Genomic DNA, 26,352 nt, shown 5'->3' on the forward strand with positions numbered 1-26,352 from the left:
TTTCATAGGGTTTATACGGAGAACAATACTGTATAACTGTAACAATTCAACTGTAAACCTAATAATTTATAGCCAATTTTGAAAGAGAAGCATCTTAGCTCTGGAAATTGTTATTGAAAATGTCAATGCTGTTGTAATGAAATGCTTCTTCTAATTATATGGTTATTAAATAAATAATTTAAAAATACATATATTTTATGTGTATGTGTGTATTATCTGCTATGTATGGAAGTACACCCGTGTCATGCAATGCCCGCGGAGGTCAGAAGAGGGCGTCAGATCCCCTGGAACTGGAGTTACAGACAGTTGTTAGCTGCCATGTGGGTGCTGGGACTCGAACCTGGGTCTTCTGCAAGAACATTCAGCATTAAGTGCTGAACCATCTCTCTAGCCCCACAAATAAAATTTAAAAAAAAAAAAAAAAAAAAAGCATGGTTCTGTAAGCTTGCCCCCTCCCTCTACTAGCGCATATTCAGGAATTTTTCACTGTTTTCTAAGCTTTCATGCAGGGGCTAAATTGTTCCTTTATGCTCCTCTATTAAGGACTCTGGTTCTTATACCTGTAGGTCTTGTCTCTTTCTCTCTAGTTGCACCTGCACTCCTTTAAATTTTCAAGTTCCCTCCACTCAACTTCTATCCTCTCTTTGCACATATACTATCATTCTGAATTCTCGGTTTCTGTCAAGATCCTACAGTTTGGGCCATCTCTGTTGAAATCTTTGTATGACATACTAATTCTAGTGAATGAAGCCAAGTACCATAATAAAGTTGAATCCCAGTTCAGTCATGCCTTTGGGTATTATTTTTAACTAAACTACAAGTTTCCTGACAAATAATTTGATGAGAACGTATTAAAATAAACATTTATTTGGTAAACCATCTTACTGAGTCACAATTTCTTACTTCAGTAACAGAAAGTACAATTTCAATCAATCACTTCTATCAAAAACCTACTCCAAAACTGAAGTACCAAAACCCCTTGAATTACATTACTATAAGGAGAAAACATTTACTAAACTTCCACAGGAAGACTGCGTAAATCTGGCAATGGGTAAGTACATAGTAGACAATACTCAAAAGTACTACCCAAGCTCAAAAATTATTGAAAATCCAAATTTAATAACCATTTTGTGCTTAATAAAACTCAGGAAATTATAATCTCATGTAACATTATTAGTTACATCATATAAACTGATACAATCCAAAAACATAAAGTGAACAATCTGGATTTCAAATCCAATAGGTAAGTTACCAGATAGATATAATAAGAATTTTTAAAAGCAATCTTTTAGCTCTAATTTAAAACAAACATTCAGCACTGGAATCTTCAGAATTTTCTAGTATCTTGAATATCCCCGTTTTCTCTTTAACTGAGCTTGAGGCCTTCATTTGATCTGAGAGAGAAATATTAAAACAGATACTTTTTAAAGTGTAGCGATCACAAGAGATTTCCAATAACAAGTGTCTCAATATAAAAACCTACAGAAACGTAGGTTTTGTTTTTATTACACATGGGAAACAATATGAATTATCATTTTCCTAGTCAAAATCTCCTTTTGAATTTAGGACACATATATACAAAGCTATAGACAGAATAGTAATCTGAACTATGTTCTCAGAGACATTATAAAAGGGACAATTATGGTTATTTTGAGAAGACACTGAAAGTCAGCTTCATAACCATTCAGAAACAGTGCAAAGTTTTATTTATGGTGTCATGTGTTCCACAGAATCTGACATTAACAAAAATCTTTTTTTTTCCGCAGTGAGCCCTGTATTTTGTGTGTGCTGTATACACAGGTGTGTGTGCATACATGCACATACTCCAGGAGGCACAAAGCAAAAGTCAGGGGAAGATATCGTCCACTGTTCATTGCTCTCACTCTCTGCTTTATTCCCTGAGACAGTCTATCAATGAACCTGAAGCTAGGCCAAAGGCTAGCAAACACCAGCAATTCTGTCTCCATCTTTACACCATATGCAATGGTTGTATCCAAGCCCAGTTTTTATACAAGTTCTAGGAATTTGAACTCGGGTCCTCATGCTTGCACAGCATACTCCTTGAGTATATCTCCAGCCCCAGGAGCTCTGTATTTTATTTCATAATTCTTTATCCTGTTGGACACGGTAGTGCACACCTGTAATCCCATCCTTGAGAGCAATTTCAATTCTTATTTTACTCCTCTAGTCTATTATCTTGATTATTTAGGACTTCCTTCTAACTGTAAAAGTGACAGCTATTACCCTTTGCTAGTCTTGAGTTTAGTAGTTAATTAGTGCACTTGAATCATGAAATGCCCACATAGACCAGAAGAGGCCATCAAATCCCCTGCAACTGGAGTTAGGAATGTTGTTACCCACACCATGTGGGTGTGCTAGAAACTCAACCTAGGTCCTTTGGAAGAACAGCAGTGCTCTTAACCACTAAGCCATCTCTTGTGCCCCAACTTTTGATTTTTTGTAATCAATAATATTACTTAGGATTTGGTCACACTGTTGTCCTTCTATCTCACTTTTCCCTAAACTATTTCAAGTTAATATTCACATAAATAGCAAACAATTCAGAATACCTTAAACTATCTACAGAAGAAATAAAAAGACATGTCTCACAAAGCTACAGTAATCTAGTAGTATAGTATTAGCATGAAATCAATACACAGAGCCAGGCATGATGACACATGCCTTTAATCCCAGCACTTAGGAGGCAGAGGGAGGCAGATCACCTTGAAACCAGGCCAGCCTGGTCTACATAGTGAGTTCCAGGAAAGCTAAGGCTACAGGGAGACCTTGTCTCAAAAAAACCAAAAAAAGAAAAAAGCAAAATGACCCACACAGAATTAAAAATGCAGAAAAAAAAAAAAATCCAAATTCATAATCGACTGATTTTCGATAAAGATGACCAACAGGAAAACAATAATTTTTTTAAACAAATGGCACTGGAACAATTGACAATGGAAAGCAAAGCAAAAGAATTCAGAATTTTCTACCCAAAAAAAAAGAAAAAGAAAAAGAAGAAAAACAAAAACAAAACAACTCTAATAGGTAACAAACCCAAAATAAGTAAGTTAGAACTGCAACACTCTTGAAATTTTATGACCTTGGTTCTTACAAAGATTAACTCAGAAAAAACACCAAAGATTTGGTGTGACAGTAAGATTTTGTAAAAACGTACTTGTGGTTATAATGCCATGACAACTGAAATTAAGAGTTTCATTTTCCAACAAAACAAAAACATGAACAAAACAGGACTGAGTAAAAATGTTGGGAAAGATTATGGCTGAATACACGGAACCAGGATTTTTATTATGCTAGTCTCTGTGGTATTTTTCAAAATTATCATTTTAAAAAAACTTACCAAGGAGATCACTTCGATCTAATAACAACTCTAGATCTTTATCACTGATGACCTTCTCCTTTGATCCTTTAATTTCCCTATAAAAAGAACATTCAAAAATGTAAGAATACACCACAACTACGTATTACATTTTTCTAAATTAAAAGTTTACTAGGGGCTGGAAAGACAGCTCAGTGGTCAAGAGCACTAGTTAGGCTTGCAGAGGAACCAGTTTAAGTTCCTAGTACCCACATGGCAGCAACACAAGGGTCCATAATTCCAGTTCCAGAAGGATCATAAATTTCTAAAAAGGAAAAGCATAGTGGCCCATGCCTTTAATCCCAGCACTCAGGAGACAAAGGGGGATGATCTCTGTGAGTAAAAGGCCAGATTGGTCTACAGGGGGAGACATGACATCCAGGGTTACATAGTGAGATCCTGTCTCAAAAAACAAAACGGCTTTCCTTTCGCAACCATCGCTAAAGTGGCAGCCACCAAAATGAAGTTCAATCCCTGTGACTTCAGCCCAAAGCAAGAACAGTAAAAGGCTATTTCAACGCACCTTTTCACATTCAGAGGAAGACTATGTCCTCCTCTCTTTCCAAAGCTCCTATGCTCATTTGAAAGGATGATCAAGTTCAGGTTGTATGAGGGCACTACAAAGGTCAGCATATTGGCAAAGTGGCCCAGGTGTACAGAAGAAATATGTCATCTACATCAAGCAAGTATAGCAGGAAAATGCTGGCCCAAGTGTCCATGTGGGCATTCACACCAATAAGGTGGTTATCACCAGCCTAAAGCTGGACAAAGACTGCAAAAAGATTCTGGCAGACAGCCAAATCTCATCAAGTAAGAAAGGAAAAGGGCAAATACAAGGAAGAAATCATCAAGAAGATGCAAGTAAAGAGTGTCTTACATTCGACTTCCATTAAAAACTGCTTGAATGAAAAAAAACAATTTACCTTTCATAATCTCGAGATTTTAATAACTCCATTAATTCCTTAGGATCTAAGAAATTCTTAGATTGATTTAATCCAGACTGACCACCTTTGAAATGATCTAGAAGAAAAATTCAGGATATTAAAATTCCTTTTAAAAGTATAATATTACAACCCAATGAGATATCCCTGCTACTGTCTGCTATGTTGTTGGCACCCTCAGCCGTTCCCCACTACTTGTCCAACTGGTGAATCTAGTCAGCCTATCTAGAGGTCTTTGTTTTAGGAAGGTCAGCTCTTCCTCATCTAGCAGCAATCAGTTGTCAATATTCCTTTGGATAAGATTGGGGTCTGCTGTTCATTTTCCCAGTTCTATGCTGGGTTACTATCTGGGAGTCCCTTGGGCCACCCTGGCCAACAACTCAAAAGAAGGTATCTCCTATCTGGCATTGTTGCTTGTTATGTAGCCTTTAGCTATGCATATAGACTCTTAAAAAATTATATTGGCCCCTTTAATCTTTGGTTATACTTTCCTTTTGGGTTAAGGCCATACAGTTGGCCCAGATAAACCAATTTATTTTTACTCTTTAAGGTCGTTTGAGGATCTGTTCTTCAGGGGTCACAAAAACCCATATAAAGTTTGAACTACACACATGGGAACCCACCTACCCACACCATAACAATAACACATACAAAATAATGCTCTTCTGTTCTCTGCAGTCACCAGACATACACATGGTACACATACAGGCATGCAGGCAAAGCGTTTATGAACATAAAGTAATGGTATAAATAAATTTTAGAAAAAAGGAAGAATCATTTACTTTTATGGATGATCAGTTTCTCCAGTTTTCTTTTAGTAGCTGCTCTTTCCACAATTTTCTGATCAATAGTATTTGCTGTTACAAGGCGATATACAACAACCGGCTTTGTCTGACCAATTCTATGACATCTATCCTGGGCCTGAAGATCAGACTGGGGATTCTAACAGTTGATAAGAAAATAGAGTTAAGAGTATTAGGTTAAAGCTAACTTAAATGCATGATAAATTAATAATAAATGCAAATGATCCACGAGAAACTTTTTAATGGTACCTAAAATCAATGTAGGCTTCCAGAATGGCTTCATAAATTACTATTCACGAACACTTGACACTTGCTCCATATAGAGGCCAGTAAGATGACTAAGACACCACCAAGCCTGATGGTCCGCTTGCATGCTATGGCACATGCATGCACACGTTCACATGCACACACACACACAAACACACACAATAAATGTAATTCTGAAAACTAAATGATTCCTGTCCGAAATTGAGTGGTTTTCTAAATAGATAAATGAATTCTAGCATTATTTAATGAGGGATTTGAATTTCAGAACAGGAGATAGAGAGATGGCTCAACAGTTAAGAGCACTGGTTGCTGCTCTTGCAAAGGACTGGGGTTCAGATCACAACACCCACACAATAGTAACAACCATCTGTAACTTTAGTTTGAGGGGATCTGATGCCCTCCTCTGAACTCTGCTGGCACTTCATATCAAGGGTGCACTTACAAACATGCAGGTAAAACATTTATAAACATAAAAAACAGAAAAAATTTCAAAGGCGAAATATAGTCAGCTGTTTAACTTACCCAATCACTGTCATAAATGATAACTGTATCTGCTGCAGTCAAATTAATGCCTAAGCCACCAGCTCGTGTGCTCACTAAGAAAAGGAAAACATCTGGATCCATGTTGAAACTGTAAATCTAAAGCAAAAGGGATATAACCATAACAAATTAAAAGAGAAACTAACCAAGACTGGGATAAAGGGGATTGTTTTTAATAACCAATGTTGAAAATTTCCCCAACAGAACCAGGAAATAATCACAACAGTTAATAAAATATCTGCTTATGTAAAGTTTGCTTTTCAAGCATTTATATTATAGAGGATATTTTAATTTTGTTAGCAGTATTATCACAAGAAGTTGAAATAATAAGAACCCGCCAAGTAAACATTAGGACCTGAGTTCACATCACAAGCACCCATGTAGAAGATTGAGTTGTGGCCCTTGTCTCTAATAGCTGGTAGAATAGAGGGAAGTACAAGAGACACTGTAGCTCACTGGCTGGCCAGCCTAGTCAATCCACAAGGTTCACATAAGACACCCAATGTCAACCACCGCCCCAGCACATACACAATTACACAAACATGTCTATATACCATAAACACACACACACACATATAAATCATGAAAATAGAGGATCAGTGGAAAGAGTTGTCTGATTAGGAGGAAGTACATTTTCGGGGCAGAAGGTAATTTCTATCTAAATAGTGCTATGAAACATATATGTATGTCAAAACCAACAATACATATTTTCATTTGCTTAATGATATGTAAACTTAATAAAAAGTTATACCATCCATAACTTAAATGTGTTAAGAGGACAGATAGCCATGTGTAGTGGCTCACATTTCTAATTCCAACACTCAGAAGGCTAAGGCAAGAGGACTAATGCAAGTCTGAGGCCAAATGGGGCTAATACTGCAAGTTTAAAGTTGTCTTGTACTGTATAAGAAAACTCACTCAAAAATCACTGAAGGTGTGACAGTTTAATGGGTAAAGGTGCTTACCTCCAATCCTGACTACCTGAGTTTGATCCCTGGAACCCATCATGTAGTACTCAGATGATGGAAGGATACAATAATTACCTAAAGCTGTCCTTTGATACCCACAAATAAGCAGGCCACATGCATGGCCACAAATTGTTAAAAAACAAAAACTGAGGATGGAATGTGGCATGGATGCTATGGATTTATCATAGGTATATGATGAAAAGTTACAGTAAAATATCAATGGCAAGGTCTAAGTAGAATAATAGTAGCTAAGTATAAAATTCTTCCAACTTTACTACATGCTTGAAATTTTCCTAATAAAAAGCACAGAACTGGGATAAAGTCAGCAAACAATGTCCAGTTATCCTATTCTTAAGTGGTAATTAAATAGGATATCTTTATATATACAACAGTGCCAGGTGGTTACATATTTATGCACAGATATGAAAATCAAACACTATGATTCGTTAGTACTGAACATTTTAAAATACTTGTTCTTGCAAGGTCACTGGTCATGCCTGCCTCTTGTCAATTTATATGTGTATCTTACATACTATCCAAGATCAAAATAGAAGATACAAAAAAGAAACTCGTATGTATGGTCTTACATTTTTTTCTCTTGCTGAATAAGACATGGACCCATCAAGCCTGCTAAAAGTGAAATTTCTAAGCTGGCAGTAATCCATCAAAATGTCCAACATTCTTGTCATTTGTGAAAAAACCAGCACCTGAAATTTAAATACTTTAATAATTATATTGATTCATAAGAAGCTAAATGATAAAAATTCCAAACAATATATTACCTTGTGACCTCTTTTTTTAAGTTCTGGCAGCATTCGATCCAAAACTAAAAACTTCCCAGAATTTGTTACCAATTCTTCATCAATCTTGAAAGTGAACAAAAAGGGAAAAAATTATCACTATAATTACCAAGTATATATTTTATAAAATGAAAAACATTTGAATACTTCAATTTTTTTTTTTCTGTCTTTTTGAGACAGGGTCTCCCTGTAGCCCCAGCTGTCCTGGAACTCACTATGTAGACCAGGCTGGCCTCTAACTCACAAAGATCCGCTTGCCTCTGCCTCCCAAGTGCTGGGATTAAAGGCGTGTACCACCACGGCCGGCTTAATACTTCAATTTTTTTCAGCAGCTCTACTTTTAATGACAAATCATAAAATGCACCTTATTTTTAAATTATGTTACTCTTCAAGGAAAATACATGGAAAGAGTAAAACCAATGATCGAGTACAACTATGAATCTATCTAAGTCTTTCTAAGGCCATGCATGGTGGCACATACCTGTAATCCTAGCACTTAAGTAGAGGCAGGAGCATCAAAATCCAAGGCCAGGCTCAGCTACATACAGGGATTGAGGTCAACGTGGGATACATGAGATCCTTTCTTAAAAAAACGAAACGGGGGTTGGGGGGGAAGATGGCTTTGTGGATAAGAACACTAGCTGCTCCTGCAAAGGACTTGGGTTCATTTCCCAGCACCCACATGGAAGCTAACAACAATCCATAACTCCAGTTCCAGAGGATCCGACGCCCTCTTCTGGCCTCCAGACACTGCATGACATGGGTGAACCTACTTATGTGCAAGCAATACACTCATACATATAAAAATAATAAATAAAAAATATTTGTTAAAAGAATTGAAAAAAATGCTACCAGAACTCTTAGAAACAAAAGAAAATAAGCCAGGCGGCCTTTACAGCACTCAGGAGGCAGAGACAGGTGGATCTCTGTAAGTTCCAGGCCAGCTGGGGCTACAGGGAGACCCTGCCTCAAAAAGACCAAAAAAAAAAAAAAGCCAAGAAAACATTCAAATTTGAAAGCAATAGGTTAAAGAAACTTTTTACTAGGAATTGTAAGATGGCCCACGAAGTAAAAGCACTTGTGTGTACAAGCCTGAAAACTTGATTTTGGTCTCCAGAATCCACATGAAGATGGAAGGAGAACCAACTACAAAGTTTTCCTCTGACTTCCACATGCCTGCTGTGGCATGCATGTAAGCCTATATCTACATACACACATACAAGCTAAGTTTTTATTTTATTTTCTTAATTTTATTTATTATTTTTATTTTATGTGTATGAGTGTTATGCCTGCATGTAGGTAAGCGCACCCATGTTGTGCAATGCCCGCAGAGGATGGTAGAGGCTGTCAGATCCCCTGGAACTGGAGTTACGAACAGCTGTTAGCTGCTGGGATTCAAACCTGGGTCTTCTGCAAGAATAGTCGGTGTTCTTAAACTGCTGAGCCATCTCTCCAGCCCCAAAGTAAGTTTTTTTTTGTTTGTTTTTTGTCTTTTTGAGACAGGGTCTCTCTGTAGGCCCAGCTGTCCTGGAGCTCACTATGGAGACCAGGCTGGCCTTGAAAACTCACAGAGATCAGCCTGCCTTTGCCTCCCAAATGCTGGGATTAAAGGCGTGCACCACCACACCCAGCTTAAGTTTTTAAAAAAAAATATATATTCTGGGTCTGATGAAATGGCACAGCAGTTAAAAGCACTACTATTCTTTCTCTTTTTTTTTTTGGCCTTTGAGACAAGGTCTCTCTGTAGCCCCAGCTAGCCTGGAACTCACTATGTAGACCACATTGGTCTTAAACTCTCAAAGATCACCTGCCTCTGCCTCCCAAGTGCTGGGATTAAATAAAGACGTGCGCCACCATGCCCCACACTAAAGCATTGCTATTCCTATAGAGGACTGGTTTCATTCCCAGTACCGTATCAGGTGGCTCATAACTACTTTTAACTCTAGCTCCAGGAGATCCAACACTCTGCCCTCCTTTCCTTCTCGGGTATTCACACACATGTTCATTCGCAAACACACAAATTAAAAAAATTTTTTTTTTATTTTGATGAAAGTACCTCACAGAGTTAAGCAAATTTTATCTTTTTCCTTAGTCAAATAAGAGTACAAAGCAGTGGTTCTCAACTTTGCTTTTCATCTAAAGGGATATATAGGAACAACAGAGACATTCTTGGTTATCGCAAGTGAGGAAGGCGCACACTCATGGTATCCAGGTTAGAGATGCTACTAAATGCTCCATACCAACACAGTACATTACCCTAAGAATTATTTGGCTCAAATGTCAATACTCCCCTTCTGTTGTAAACTATAAAACATATAAGGACTACTAAGAACAACTTTTAACACTGTGGTTTTTTTTTTTCTATCAACTGACCAAGAATAAAATTTCATTCAATCTAATAGCGCCTAATTCTAATAAATTTTGGAATTCCTTATAGTTATTTTTTTGAGACTTTATGAGCTGGATTTTAAGAAGTAAAATGAACATGAAAAAAGTGACTAATAGTCTGAGCACAGTCTGAGCCTTTAATCCCCGCACTGAGTTCAAGGCCAGCCTGGGCTATATTATATAGCAAGACACTGTCAAAAACACTACTTTTTCTAAAATGAAGAGCTAGAGTTCCGAGTTTCTTTTTGGGGGGAGGAGGGGTCTTTTTGAGACAGGGTCTCCCTGCAGGCTCAGGTGGCCCAGAACTTGCTATGTAGACCAGGCTGACCTGGATCTCAGAGATTTGCCTGCTTCTGCCTGCCAAGTGATGGGATCAAAGGCATTTAACACCAAGCACAGCTTTATCAAGATTATAGAAATAGGTTGTTTCAACTAAACTTACGATAATTAATTCTTACCTATTTATATAAAATATATAAATATTAGCAATAAATATTAGCACACAGAAAATGACCATAATTCTAACCCTTATAAAGGTTTTCTATATTTGGAAGCAGGGGATTGTCACAGCTTACTCGGATATTATAATATCATACAGAAAACAGCATAAGTAGGCGTGGAGAAAAGGCTCAGTGGTTAAGAGCACATAACTCATCTGGCAGAGAAACAAACTGGTTCCTAGTGCCCACATCTGGTGGTTCAGAATCAGCTGTAATTCCAGCTCCGGGGGATCTGACACCCCCTGGCCTTCACAGGCACTGAACACCTGTGTACAAACCCACATATAAACCCAAACACAACACAGTTAACTAAAACATAAAAATAAGCCAGGCATGGTGGCACATGCTTTTAATCCCAGCACTTGGAAGGCAGAGGCAGGTGGATCTTTGTGAGTTCGAGGCCAGCCTGGTCTACATAATGAGTTCCAGGACAGCTGGGGCTACAAGGAGACCCTGTCTCAAAAAAGACAAAAAATAAAATAAAATAAATAAAACTTCAAAAGAAAACAGCATAGCATTTAAATAAATCAAACAGAATCTTCTGCCTCAAATAAAGAAGACTGCAGAAGCAAAACAGTCCATTACTCAATGGTATTTACCTTAAACTCTTGTGTGACAGGGTCTATAGGGTATTCAATCAGATATGGATGATTGCAGCACTTACGAAGAAGCATCATTATATTCTGCAGCTTCAGATTAACTTCAGATTCTACAGGGACATTCACTTCTGCAACAGTTCTACCAAAAACATAAAGCATAAAAATATAAGTATGACAAATATAAAAAACACAATTTAAATAGCAAACTTTGCTTTTAAACACATACCTTTCTCTGTTTGCCTCTGGCTGTATTTGACTTATTAGTTTTTCTAATTCATTGGGGAATTCATCTACTTGGCTGTAATTTATTGATTTTCTACTTCGCCGTTTTGGCCGTCCAGTAGGACTTAGCTCAACTATTTCTTTCTAAAAGGGAATACAAGAAAAGCATTATCTTTAAAAAAAAAAAAAAAAAAAAAAACTCACATATTGAAGTTCTATATATTTTATGTACAAAATGATATATAACATTTAAAGATATTTCTTTCAAGTTATATTTCTCAAAGTCAAAATTACCAGATCTATAGAAAATTTATAGACAAATGAAAACATTGAATACAATTGATTATAACTCTGACAATCTCAAAATAAGTACTTTAAGCTGCTTAGTAAGGAAAAAATTTAAACTTTTAAATTTTTAAGTCTCCCAATTCCACCAGGCGTGGTGGTGCACGCCAGTAGTCCCAGCACTTGGGAGGCAGAGACAGGCAGATCTTTGTGAGTTCAAGGCCAGCCTGGTCTACATAGTGAGTTCCAGGCCAGCTGAGGCTACGGGGAGACCATGTTTCAAGACGAGTCTCCTAATATTTTGTGACATAATTATACTTCTCATACTAACTCCTTTAAATTTTAGTTTTACGTTTATGACTATTTTGCCTGTAGTGTGTGCAATGCCCTCAAGGGCCAGAAGAGGGCGTCAGGTGTCCTGGAATTGTAGTTATAGATGGTTGTTGGCCACCATGTAGGTGCTGGGAACTGAACCTAGGACCAATGCAGGGCAGCCAGTGTTCAAGTTACCTCTCCAGCCCCACGGCAACTCTTTTAATACACTGGATGCTACATGGGAATTTCAAATACTCTGAATTCTCTTAGTTATTCCTATAAAGGAACCAAATAGTTTGAGGGACTGATCTCATTGATAAGCCTTGAAAATAGTGATTCTTAAATATTGTATGCTTGTTTAAAATGGATTTCAAGGAAGGGAGGGAAAAAGGGAAGGAGAGGGGAAAAGATTTCTAGGGGCAGTATCGGAGTAGGGACATACGAAACCTAAATCTGATCAAAATAAATGATATACCTGAATGAAAACCTTTTTTTGTTTTTTCCTTTTTTTTGAGAAAGGGTCTCGGTCTCCCTATGTTATGTAGCCAAGGTTGGCCTGGAACTTGCTGTGTAGACCAGGCTGGCCTTAATCTCAGAGATCTGCCTGCCTCTGCCTAGAATTAAAAGTATGTGCCACCATGCCTGGCCTTTGAATGAAAATCTTTGTGAAACCTGTTACTGAGTACAATTAATATATGCCAATGTAAAACAAAAACAAAAAACAACACAAAAAAAAACTTCCCAAGGTCCATTCTGGAAATGGTATAGTATGGTTAATCTGAGACAGAACTTTTTTTTTTTTTTTTTTAACTTTACAATACGAAGGATCATAAAACCCAGGGTCTTACATATACAGGAACACTAAGTTTTGAACAAGTATTTCACATAACCACAAAGCAAATAATGAACAGATGATCACTTAAACTTTAGCAGATTAGAGCTAAATAGGAAGCAACTTTAGCTTTTGGATTTCCTTATTCACCTGAAAACAGGTGAGGAGACATACAATTGAAATCAATCATGAAATGTATATGCCATCTCATTTACAGTTATTTCAAACCCATACTACCTCACAAGATCCAAACATGTTTGCAATTGTACGATTCACAATGGCTGTATAAAATATCTCTTGTTTGTTTGAAAGAGGCGCGTAAACAACTACTTCTCGTTTAGGAGGAACTTCAAGAGCAACATCAGATTTTAGTCTTCTCAGTAAGAAAGGGGTTAGAATCTAAAATGTAAGCATGAACAAGTATGAGCATTAATTATTCCTTTTTAGAGAATATTTTCTTTCTATAAAATACTGAGTTTCAAATGCCCCCTTGACATTTTCCCATTAGTACTTAATGATAAACTCACTATCCACAGCACTAAACAACTTAATGACCTTTTGAGATAATGTAATATTTATACTTCTAAAAGTTCTTGACTACAGCCCACTTTTTTTTTTTTTTTTCTTAGATGTCACTATACAGCCCCAGCTAGCCTGGAACTCATTATATTATATAGACTAGGCTGACCTCCAACTCAGGAAACACCGGCTTCTGCCTCCCAAGTGCTAGGCTTAAAGGCATGCATCACAATTCCCAGCCTAGACCACAAATTTTAAAGGTTTTAGACTAGTATAAAGGGAACCAACCTAGAGATGTAAGAATGTTTCCAGGCCAGGCATGGTGGCACACACCTTTAATCCCAGCACTCAGAAGGAAGAGGCAGGCAGATTTTTCTGAGTTCAAGGCCAGCCTGGTCTACACACTGAGTTCCAGGCCAGCTGGGGCTACAGAGAGACCCTGTCTCAAAAAGACAAAACAACAGCAACAACAACAAGACATGAATGATTCCTTAAGTTAGATTTCATATTGAAAATTAGCTGGGTGTGGTGGTGGCACGCCTTTAATGCCAGCACTTGTGAGGCAGAGGCAGACGGATCTCTGAGTTCAAGGCCAGCCTGGTCTACATAGCAAATTCAAGACACCTCCAGCTAGGACTAGAAGGAGACCATGTCTCACAAAAACCAAAAAAAAAAAAAAAAAAAAAAAAAAAAAAAAGATACTATCTAAAATGACAAATCTATAGAAGAAGCAATGCTACAGATTTAAAGACATGGATATAACATATCTGCTAGGATACATGCTTTTTCTAAGGCACAGTGCTGGAGGTACAGCTTCCTGGCCATGTACTTGCTAGCTTACACAATCCCCTGGGTTCAAGCCCAACACTATAAACAAGTCAATAGATGAAAGGTAAAAAGAAAATGTTACTTATACAGAAGAGGAAAAGCAAAGCTAGGCATGGTGGTTCACATCTTTAATCCCAGCACTCAGGAGGTAGAAGCAAGTGGATTTCTGTGAGATAGAGGCCAGGCCAATCTCCATAGCAAGATGCAGGCCAGCTGGAGACTGTCTCAAAAAGAAACAAAAGGAAGAGCAAGTACAACAGAAAAACAGAAATAAAGGAAATTTTCACTTTTCTTCCTGTTTTCATAATTTTTTTTTGGGGGGGGGCTCTTTTTGAAGCAGGGTCTCCCTGTAAGCACCAGCTGTCCTGGAACTATGTAGACCAGGCTGGCCTTGAACTCACAGAGATCCGCCTGCCTCTGCCTCCCAAGTGCTGGTACTACAGGCATGTACCACCATGCCCAGCCTGTTTTCATAATTTGAAAACTTTTTACCATTTATCATTTTTAGCTTTTGTGCTGTTGGGGATCAAATTCAGTGCCTTATGGATGTTCAATAAGAGCTTTACTACTGAGCTACATCTTCACCCCTACTTCTTTCAAGACAGGATTTCTGAAGACACCACTACTGAGCTATTTAGCTCAGCCTGACATTGAGCTCTATGTCCCAGGCTGGCTTTTAATTTGTGATCCTCCTGTCTATGCCCCCAGAGTATGTACTACCATGCCCAGCCCAAATCCTTTCAAAAAGAAAACACTGACACAGGGCTGGGGATGTAGATGTTAGAGTGCTTGCCCAGCATGCATGAGGCCAGCACCACATAAACCAAACTTAGTGTCACACACCAAGAAACCCTGCCTTCAGGAGTATAGGCAGAAATGTGAGGTGTTCAAGGTTAACCTCAGCTACAGTTTTAGTCTACCTTGCAGTAGCTGTAATTCTGCTTCAAAAAAAAGATTTGGAAATATAAAAATAATGAATTTGACTAAAGAGAGACACTGGAGATGCAGAGCTGTATTTATTCTGAATAAGACTACCCATCACACAGATAATTCATTAAAATATTAGCAGGTAGGGCTGGAGCAATGCCTCAGTGGTTAAGAACACTGGTTGTTCTTGTAGAAGATCCAGGTTCAAATCCCAGCACCCACATGGCAGCTAACAACTGTCCATAACTCCAGTTCCAGGGGATCCGATGGCATCTTCTGTCCTCCGTAGGCACTGCACAACATGGATGCACTTACATGCAGGCATAACATAAACTCATACACATAAAATAAGATACAAAAAAATAAATAAATAAAATATTACCAGGTGTAATGCATAGAAGCTTTGTAAATGTAAATTCGAATCACACTACACAAAATTTCTCTAATAATAGGGCACCCCAATTGTCAACATTATCGATAAATTGTTCAGTCTGGATGAGTATATGAAAGTTTATTACTTGTATATTCAGGTTAAATTTAGTGAATTATAATAAAAATTTAGGGCCAGGCGTGGTGGCGCATGCCTTTAAATCCCAGCACTCTGGGAGGCAGAGGTAAATGGATCTCTGAGTTAAAGGCCAGCCTGGTCAGCTGGGCTACAGGGAGAATACTGTCTCAAAAAGAAAACAAAAATAATAAAAAAAAATTTAAGTAGGTCCATCAAATAATAACCACCACAACAAAGGGTTCAATCAGACAACGTAACGATCACTTTATTTGAGATGGCTCAGCGGTTAAGAGCACCAACTGCTCTTGCAGAGGACCTGGGTTCGATTCCCAGCACCCACACGGCGGCTACGAATCGTTTTTAACTCCATTTCCGGGAAATCCGAAGCCCTCTTCTGATCTCTATGGCACTGCATGACACAGGTGCACTCACACGCATGCAGGCAATACACTCATACACATAAAATAAAAATAAAAAGACCATGAAATCTTTGAAATCTTTTTTGTCTAACATGAAGATAGGTAAGATGAAATAGGAATTGTAGGAAGCATTAAGCACAAATAGATTAGATACTAGCCACATAAGGAAGTCAATCACACAAGGGGCATCAGTAAATAGTGTATAAAAGGACACACTTTCACTTTCTGGCTTATAAGCAAAATGGCAAACCATGAGGGAAAATAAGGATGTATTTTAAAATGGGCAAAGTCCAGGTAAGTATTTGAGTTCTGCCCAAAAAATCCACAAAAAACCCACTAGAAACAGAGAAAAGCAAGACAAATTTGGGGAGACTCATTTTCCCCACTTGAAGGCAATGGTTAGTACCAAGAATTTATTTATTTTTAAGCATATAATAAGCAGAGTAAGAAGAATCAACACCTGGTGCAGCATATGTAAAACGTTCTGTTCTCTTTCTTTTGCTATTATATCTTCAGCAGTTTCAGAAAGACTGGTGATGTCAAACCAAGACTCAAAGCTGAAAAAGAAAAATGATTACAAGTTAACCTATCAAACAAATTCAACTACACTAACATGATACAGCTTTTACAATTTCATATTTTCAAATTTTTTAGTGTTTTGATAGTCTCATATAAACCAGGTTGACCTCAAATTCTCTAAATAGTCAAACTGACCACTGGCTGGTCCTTCTGTCTCCAACACCCAATGCTGGGATTACAGGTGTGCATCTCTCTCTACCTGGCAATAACTTTATATTAATCTGTGTGGTTGTAAAGCAGGAACATTGATGCAACAAATACTCAGATGAAAGTTTTTTAATAAAAAAATATATTCAAATGAAGAGGAAGTAATTGTTCTGAACCAACTATCAAGAAACTGAAATCTGAAAGGGCACATTTTTTCTGAGAAAAAAATACAGATTAAGGGATTTTTTTTGTTCACTTGTTTTTGTGGTACTAAGGTATAACCCAGGACCTCAAATATTCTAAGCAAGAGTGCTTTACTACCGAGTTGCTTTCCAGTCCAAAACACAAACTTCATGAAATAGTCATAATAGTCACAGAAGTGACAAAGCTCTTTTTTTGAAAACCAAGGCTATATGGTGTATCTTTACAGGTATAAATCCAACAACTGGTTGTTATGTGCATGTGCATGAACACATGCATAGGTGTGATGCTGGAGCTCAAACACAGGACTTTCCTTAATGCAAGGCAAACACCTATATCCTAAGCCCTTAGTTTCTCAAGAGTGTCTCCCTGTGCAGTAGCTCAGGCAGGCCGTGAATTCTCAATCAGCATGCCTTGGCCTCCTAAGTGAAGAAGATTACAGGCATGAATCATCATATCCAACCCAAAAGTTTTTAAGTTCAAAATACCATTAAGTAGGTAATTGTATATACCATACATCCTCAGTTCTTTTCTCACGTTAAAAAGTTATCAGCATACAGATATTTATGAAGTAATATTCGTGTAGAACAGATATTCTCAGGTGGACCACAGGATGTATGTTGGATTTTTGTTTGTTTTGGTCTTTTTAAGACAGTCTCCCTGTAGCCCCATCGAGCCTGGAACTCACTACCTAGACCAGGCTGACCTCAATTTCAGAGAGATCCACTTGTCTCTGCCTCCTGAGTGCTAGGATTAAACACATGCACCACCATACCCCATTTTTTGTTTTGGTTTACATGATATATGCTTTTAAAATTCAGATTTTCAGGGCTGGTGAGAATCAGCTGCTAAGAGCACTGGCTGCTCTTTGAGGACCCAAATTTGGTTTCTAGCACCCACCTGGGGGCTAACAACAGAACTTCAGTTCCAAGGAATGGACACCCCCTCCTGGCCTCTCTGGGTTTACACACAGCTGGTGCACTTACATACATGCAGGCAAAACACTCAAATACATAAAAAAAAAAAAATCACAGTCATTTTTTAAAATTCTAATTTACAGCTAGTACCTTGAGAATCTAATTAATAGGTGTGAATAAAACACCAAAATCACATCCTTTAATAAAAGTGTGTACAGTCACAATAAGCCAGTCTGGCCTTATTCCAGAGTTTAATACTAGGATATGAAATGCAAATTCTCAAAACACCAAATTTCCCCAAATTCAATTAGCTTTCTTCTTTCATGCCAACATTAAGTATAAATCAATTATTTTGTCCTCTTTCTTTTGCTGTATTTCCATTTGAATTGTTTTTACTTGTTATCTCCTTTTTCTATTGTGGACACTATTTTCTGAAAATTCCTTTCTAATAAAAGCTGTAATTCAAACACAATTTCTATAATAAAAAGTACTAGGTTCAAATTGGGACATCATGGTTTAAATTTTGCTCTGAGGGCTGAAGGTGGCTCAGGGGTTAAGAGCACTTGCTGCTTTTTCAGACAACTCCAAGTTCCATTCCCAGCACCCACATAGCTCACAACCATCTATAACTCAGGTTCCAGGGGATCTCTTATGGCCTCCACTGGCACTAGACAAGTGGTGCACATGAGGGAAAAACACTCAAAACACATAAAATAAAAATATCTTAAAAAAGAAGAACTTTTCATTTGCTCTGGCCATATAAATTTTTTTTAGTCTATTTGAGACAGGGTCTCCCTGTAGCCCCAGCTGACCTGAAACTACGTCAACCAGGCTGGCCTGGAACTCAAACAGATCACTACACCCAATTAGGTCACATAAATTTTTTTTTTTTAATTTAGTCCTAACTATAATCAAATGGCGACTTTTTTTTCTAGTATTTTATTATTTGTATTTTATGTGTATGACCGTATTGCCTGCATGTATGTGAGTACACCTGTGTCGTGCAATGCCTCAGAGGTCAGAAGGGGGCATCAGATTCCCCTGGAACTGGAGTTAAGGATGGTTCATAGCCGCCACGTGGGTGCTGGGAATCGAACCCGGGTCCTCTCGAAGAGCAGTCAGTGCTCTTAACCGCTGAGCCATCTCTCCAGTCCCTAGGTCATACAAATTTTATAACAACTTAATACCTAGGTTTTCTTATATATGAGATAAAGAACATATTTAAGACTTTCATCTGCTTTGATTCTTTTATAAAGATAAAACTGGAAATATCCAACTGATGGAGATGGCTCAGCAGTTAAGAATACTTATTGTTCTTTCAAAAAGACCTGGGTTCAAGCTCCCAGCATCCATATGGCAGCAAACAAAAGTCTGTAACTTGAATTCCAAGGGATCTGAAGTCCTCATCTGGCCTCACTGAGCTTTACACAACACAGGCAAAGGCAAAACAACTCATACCAAAAGAATAATAATAAAAAATAAAGATTTTTAGAAAATTAAAACAACAATCTTACCAAAACCCAGAGTCACAAAGACGCCTTTAATGCAGCACTTGGTAGGCACAAGGAGGCAGATCTCTGGGAGTTCAAGGCCAGCCAGAGCTACATAGTGAGATCTTGTTTCAAAAAAAAATAATAATAATCTGTGGCTAGAGAGATGGCTCAGCAGTTAAGAGTACTAGCTGTTCCTGCAGCTACATGGTAGATAACAACTGGTGCACTTTATGTACATGCATGCAAAAACTCATACACAAAAAGCCGGGTGTGGTGGTGTATGCCTTTGATCCCAGCACTCAGAAGGCAGGCACAGGCAGATCCCTATGAGTTCCAGGCCAGTTCGGGCTACAAAAAATAAATAAATAAATAAATAATAATAATAATAATGATAGTAGTTGATTTTGCTGGGAGTGGTAGCATACATCTTTAAGCCCAGCACTCAGGAGGCAGAGGAAGGTGGATTTCCATGAGTTCCAGGCCAGTCCCACTACAGGGAGACCCTATCTCAAAAACAAACAAACAAAAACTCATACACAAAAATAAAAATAATTTTAAAGATCCTACTGGAGTATTTTAAGAAATTAATTTTCTTTTATTTATTTATTTATTGGTGAAGGGTTGTTCCACACACACACATGCCATGACATATGAATTAAGCTCAGAGGACAACTTGCAGGAGTTCTCTCCTACCATGCAGCCTCTGAGGCTAGAACTTGAGTAGTAAGGCTTTAGCAGCAGTGCCTTTACCTACTGAGTCATCTGGCTAGCCCCTTAAAGAATTTCTTGTTTTCCTTTAAACAATATAAATGTCTTTTAAATCTTTATCTACTCTCATATATATTTTGTCAAAATTAGAACACATAACATCTGACATGAAGAATTTGCTAAAATGTCATCTATATTGTGATACCAAAAGAATGAGTTTCAGCTAAGAACAGCAATTTTGAGGCTTTGAAAAAATAAAAAATAGATAAATAACTGCCTTACCTACCTTTTCAAGTCATCAAATACATCTGGCAACAAAAAGTTTAGCAATGACCAAAGTTCTGATAAATTGTTTTGCAAGGGAGTACCAGTCAATAGAAGTTTGTTATCAGCACTGAACCGTTTTAACTCCCTGATTAGACGGCACTTCATATTCTTAATCCTGTGTCCTTCATCTACTATTAAGTATTTCCAATAGCAATGCTAGAAAATGAATTGAGGGAAAAAAATTTTAAGAAACAATCTCATAACTTTTCCTAAATAATACTCTAATGATAAAACTTCTTTTATGGGAGATGGCTGTCAAATTTTATCAATTGTCGTTTTACTAGATATTAAAAATTATAATTCTTTCTTAGTGCCACAATGTGATAATAGATTCATAAAATCAATGTTGAGTTATGTTCCTGAACAGACTACCCTCCCTAAGTAATACCTGCTACCATGTATTAGGAATTTCTCATTGCCGGGTGTGGTGGCGCACGCCTTTAATCTCAGCACTTGGGAGGCAGAGGCAAGCAGATCTCTGTGAGTTCGAGGCCAGCCTGGTATACATAGCGAGTTCCAGGACAGCTGGGGCTACAGGGAGACCCTGTCTCAAAAAGACAAAAAAAAAAAAGAATTTCTCATTTAGTCTCAAGACAAAGTAATCTGTAACTTTTCTATCTAATGTTCCAATACTCTGTCAAACTTTGACATTAAGTTCCTGAAAAATACTAGAATTTTTTTTCAAAAGGGAAGTTGAGAGACCCTTCATTTCCTGTATATACTCAGAAAATTTAACAGTAGAAACTTTCATTTCTTTGAGGCATACATCTGAGACTGACACCCCTTTTTAATCTGACAGTTTTTCTCAATTTCCTTCATTGATTTTCAGCATTTCTTATTTTTTAGTAGCCAAATTTAATAATATTTTCAAAGATAATATATTGATATGCATAAAGTTGTCATAAATATAACAATACTTATGACACACTTTCTGTTTTGGGTTTTTTTTTTTTGAGACAGGGTCTCACTATGTATATAGACCAGGCTAGGCTTGAACTCAGAGATCAGCCTACCTCTGTGCTGGGATTAAAGGGGTGCACCACCACGCTCAGCATTCTTTCATCTGTCCTTTCTCTTTTATAGTGATCAGGCAAAAAAAATTAACTTATTATATACAATACAGAAATGTGCATCATTTCTGGAAAGAAATACCATACCATCAAGTAAAGCTATCTTTCAAAGTTAAGATTGGCAAACTGGAGAGAGTATTTTCATGGTAATATAACAAAGTAGAAGATCTGAATAATAGATGCCAAAAGACAACTATTTCAAAGCGTAAAGCAAAAAACAATAAAACATCCTTCGTAGACAAGTTTTTTTAAAAGGAGAGATAAAAAACAAGAGAAATGACAAAAAATTTGAAAAATTAGCAAAAAGGCACTGACACTTGTCACTCATAAACAGGAGACTCAGATCCTTAATCCCATCACCCTCTAAAACTAAAATCCTAACAATGATAAATTGGCTCATTAAAAGGGAAAGTAGAAAAATATCAGCCACTAGACAAGGAGGCTTAATTATTTAATATCAGAAAAGTAGAGAAGAAAATTATGAACCTTCATGTTACATATTTAAGAAAACAGAAGTTACAAAAGAGAAATGTATAGTATGACTCAGTACACAAATTATACCTATTTTGTCAACAGTAGTTACTTAGTTCAAAAGAATTCTCGTGTACAGTTACAAGTAGTTTCCCATTTTTCCACAGATTACTTTTTTCCATGAGTAGAACATTTTCTATAAAGAAATGGTTTTGACTTTTGTTTTTTGGAGCAGAGCACCACTCTATAGTCCAGGCTGAGTACATACACATAATTGTCTTGCCTCTGCCTTATGAGTGCCGAGACTGCAGTCATAAGCCACAACACCCATAGTTTTGATAATTTTTTTTGATATTTCACTTATTATTTGTATTTTGTGTATGAGTGCATTGCCTGCGTGAAGGTAAGAGCACCCATGTTGTGCAATGCCCACGGAAGACAGAAGAGGCCATCAGGTCCCCTGGAACTGGAGTTACAGACAGTTGTCAGCTGCCATGTGGGTGCTGGGATTCGAACCCAGGTCTTCTGCAAGAACTGGTGTTCTTAACCACTGAGCCATCTCTCTAGCCCCAGTTTTGATCTGGAACTACAACTCTTACAAGTCATATTCCACAGTTCTACTCACACAAATGGAACATTTGATAAACACTGGTCACGAATATGTAAGTACATACTCCATTTCTGACCTATGTGTTTAGACTTTATGTTGAAGCAATTATTTAAGTTCATTCTCCTCTCCCTCTCTCCCTCTCTCTCTCCCTCTCCCTTTCTTTCTCGCTCTCTCGTCTTTGTGGACCTTGAACTCGGAGATCTGCCTGATCTGCCTGCCTCTATCTCCCAAGTGCTGTAATTAAAGGTGTGCGCCACTACACACAGCCTACTTTTCTCATTTCATGCAAGTAAGAAAGAACAAGGGAAATGAGTTCAGTATAAACATTATATAATCAGATAAGAGAAATGCAAAGCAATAAAAAAATATTATATAGGTGGAAGAGTGAGGACGGTGGTCATTTTTTAATTGTGTTATAATGGGCATTAATAAATAAGAAGCTAGAACAATGAAAGATGAGTGTCAAGATGTCACCCATAGTCCTAACTTTTCTGCAAATATTCTATTCATATCTGAATAAAACTGGACTAATAAGTTCCATGTCACAAATATAGTTGTAATGTATTCACAGATGAGACTGGCTGATCCTAATACTTTAAATAATATTATGGACACAGGTTAAAATGCCACAGGCTTTAATTCTAGTAAGAGAGAGAATTAAATACGGAAGCTCTATAAATATAAGTTTCCAGTTTCTAGAGAAAAACGCATAGACATCTATTACTTCAACCAAAGTTTAAGTAAATGTTACTGGATGCTAACAGTAATATCAACTAAAAACCTGATGCATGAATGACCAATCAAGCACCCAACCACCTGTACCTGTAATGCATTTTGGTCTCTCATGGCTATTTCAAATGATGTGATTACCACAGGATAAATTTGCAGTGTTCCTTGTCTTTTGTGGATATTCCTTGCCAATGTTCGACGTTCCTGCCGAGTTCCATGATACAACATAGTAGGAATCTACAAGGTTTTATATTAAGAACAAAATATAAATAAGATTTGGAAAATACGGGAAAAAGTAATTCTCTAAAAGATAATTTATATAATTATTCTATGGTAAGTCAATTTAACAAATTATTTGACTAATGAGCAGAAATGGAAGGAAAAATTCAAATCCACAGAAAAAGAAATAAATTAAAAATGTTTCTGAAACAGATAAATTACTTATCGAATATATTCTTCTGATAAGGAATGTAGGTAAAATAGTATGTGTATACAGTACTTGCTTGTGTTTAACTTGTAGACAGACTTATAAACAAGAAGAAAATGCCTTCCAGAACTCATTGCTCATATCAGTTTTGATACATATGAAAAGGAATGTTACAGGAGAATAAAAAACATATACCTGGGCTTAAAAAAAAAATACCATAGATAACCAGGTGTGGTGGCACACGCCTTTAATCCCAACAATTGGGACACAGGCAGGCGGATCTTTTTTAGTTCAAGGCCAGCCTGGTCTACATAGCGTGTTCCAGGACAACTGGGGCTACAGGGAGACCTTGTCTCAAAGACAAAAAAAAAAAAAAAAAACAATAGAGAATAAGCTGCCTCTAGTCCCAGCACTTGGGGGGCAGAGACAGGCAGATCTCTGAGATAGAGTCTAGCCTGGTCTACTGAGTGAGTTCTAGGCCAGCTGCGGCTATAGGAAGACCCTGTCTCAGAACTGCCTCTCCCCCAAAACAGTGTTTTGCCCATGTTAATGACTCCATACTGATTTTTTTTTAGCCTCTTCCTTCTGTTTCTTTCATAATAGCAATAGCTCTTATTTTTATAGAGAATAAGCTTGATTTGCTGGGTACTCAAGAGGCTGAAGCAGTAAAATGAAGCAAACCCAAGGCTAGACAGAGCTAACAATGAGTTCTGAGAACACCCTGTGCTACAGAGACCTCATTTCAAATAAAAATAAAAGAATAACCATGACTAATTTTTTTTTAATGTAGATCAGTTTCAGAGATATCAAATTACAAAATCCAAAACCCAATCTAAGGACATTTCATACAAGATTACCAATCCCTACTCTTCTATATAAATTTAAAGAATAAATGGTATTGCCTCAAAGAAGCCATGTAATTCAGAGGCAGTTGGGGGGAAGACATGGGAAGAGTTAGAAGGGGAAAGGGGTGGAAATGATGTAAATACAGTATTCATGTATGAAAGTCAAAAGAATGGTATTGCTCAAATTGAGTAAATCAAAATCAAATGCAATATATATAGACAGCAATTTAATTACTGTGGGAGTTCTCTAATTTAATTCATGCAACAAAACAATGTATACAATAATATTAATAAGAGGAATTATGTCTTACTTCTGGTGTGAATCTTTTGAATTCAGCCATCCAGTTAGGCAGTGTAGACAAAGGGCCACAGACAAGAAAAGGTCCAGGTACACCTCTCTGAATCATCAATGCAATTGTAGCGATGCACTGAACCGTCTTTCCCAAGCCCATTTCATCTGCTAGAATGCCATTAATTCCATTTTCCCAAAGCATCTGAACAAGAATACACTATATTCATGAGTGCAAACATTTCTTAAGTCTTCTTTTTTAAAAGCACAATAAAAAAATACACAATATACACCATAAATTATAACAATGCCTCCACAAGCAATGCACAACATGGGTACATTTCACATACATGCAGGCGAAACACTCATACACATAACTTTAAAAAATATTTAAAAAAAAAAAAAAAAACAAAAAAAAAACTCATTACCCTAAGCCATTCCATGCCTTCTACTTGGTACCACCGCATCACTCCTCCTGTGAAGTGCTTTGGTTGTTGAAAGGGTACAGGCTGTCCATTACATTTCCGAACTGGGTCAAAAAAGGATTTGGTATTCTGCCTAACAGTTTGAGACAATCTATCTTTAATTGTACTATTTGAATCTTTATTTTTCTGAAGATCTTCTACACACAGATTAGTAGTGGAAGAGCTTTCATCCTGTAATGATAAAAGTTTAATTAAAGTTTGATATTAAATGCTGCTATACTCACTACTCAATTTATCAGGAAAATATAACAAGCTGGTATATTGGTGCACAACTTTAATCCCAGAACTAGGGAGGCAGAGGCAGGCAGAGCTCTGTGAGATCAAGGCTAGCCTGATCTACATGGTGAGTTCCAGGACAGATGTGGCTATCTCAAAAAGTGGCCCCTCAAAAAGATCAAAAAATAAAAATGCCAATATGTATCTATTTGTGATACCAAACTTAATAATCAATGGAGGGGCCAGGCATTGTAGCATACACATCTTTAATCCCAGTATTCCAGTACTTGGGAGGCAGAGGCATACAAAGCTCTGTGAGTTCCAGGCCAGCCTGGTCTACACAGCAAGTTGCAGGCTAGCCAGGGTAAACAGATAGTAAGATCTAGTCTCAAAAATAGAAAAGAATTTTACTAGACATCTTTTTCACTGCTTTTCTTGGGACAGGATCTCCTATGAATCTCAGGCTACCCTTGGACTATGTATTTCAAACTGGCCTCAAATTCCTCCTGCCCCACCTAAGATTATAGGCAGGCCCCACCATGTTAGGCTCAAAATGTCTTTACACTTGTGTAAGTGGAGAGATGGCTCAGAAGTTAAAAGCACAGACTGCTCTTGTAGAGGACCTGGGTTTGGTTTCTAGCACCCATATGGAGGCTAACAGCTCTCTTAATTTGAGTTCCAGGCGATCAGACACCCTCTTCTCACCTCAGAAGGCACTGAATGATATGGGTGCACTTACACACAGGCAAAACACACGCAACAATTTTTAAAAAGCTAAACAAATAGGAGCTGGGTGTGGTGGTG

The 26,352-nt window shown here is 37.5% G+C and overlaps 1 protein-coding gene across 1 annotated transcript in view; it reads right to left on the reverse strand.

The window, feature by feature from the left end:
* Positions 1 to 849: 849 nt before the first annotated feature.
* Positions 850 to 26,352, reverse strand: part of Hells (helicase, lymphoid specific) — a 43,126-nt gene continuing 17,623 nt past the window's right edge. Inside the window, exons 8-22 of the mRNA XM_017803182.2 lie at positions 25,276 to 25,503; positions 24,870 to 25,052; positions 23,380 to 23,523; positions 20,366 to 20,562; positions 16,495 to 16,591; positions 13,071 to 13,232; positions 11,406 to 11,545; positions 11,180 to 11,318; positions 7,675 to 7,758; positions 7,480 to 7,599; positions 5,907 to 6,023; positions 5,097 to 5,256; positions 4,297 to 4,393; positions 3,356 to 3,432; positions 850 to 1,394 (exon numbers count right to left, since the gene is read on the reverse strand). Of these exons, the coding sequence (XP_017658671.1) occupies positions 1,300 to 1,394; positions 3,356 to 3,432; positions 4,297 to 4,393; positions 5,097 to 5,256; positions 5,907 to 6,023; positions 7,480 to 7,599; positions 7,675 to 7,758; positions 11,180 to 11,318; positions 11,406 to 11,545; positions 13,071 to 13,232; positions 16,495 to 16,591; positions 20,366 to 20,562; positions 23,380 to 23,523; positions 24,870 to 25,052; positions 25,276 to 25,503 (2,040 nt within the window). The 3' untranslated portion in view covers positions 850 to 1,299. The remainder of the gene's footprint in view (positions 1,395 to 3,355; positions 3,433 to 4,296; positions 4,394 to 5,096; positions 5,257 to 5,906; positions 6,024 to 7,479; positions 7,600 to 7,674; positions 7,759 to 11,179; positions 11,319 to 11,405; positions 11,546 to 13,070; positions 13,233 to 16,494; positions 16,592 to 20,365; positions 20,563 to 23,379; positions 23,524 to 24,869; positions 25,053 to 25,275; positions 25,504 to 26,352) is intronic.

This window comes from Nannospalax galili, unplaced genomic scaffold, assembly GCF_000622305.1.
Source record: "Nannospalax galili isolate Female #2095 unplaced genomic scaffold, S.galili_v1.0 scaffold1027, whole genome shotgun sequence".
Lineage (NCBI taxonomy): Eukaryota > Metazoa > Chordata > Mammalia > Rodentia > Spalacidae > Nannospalax > Nannospalax galili.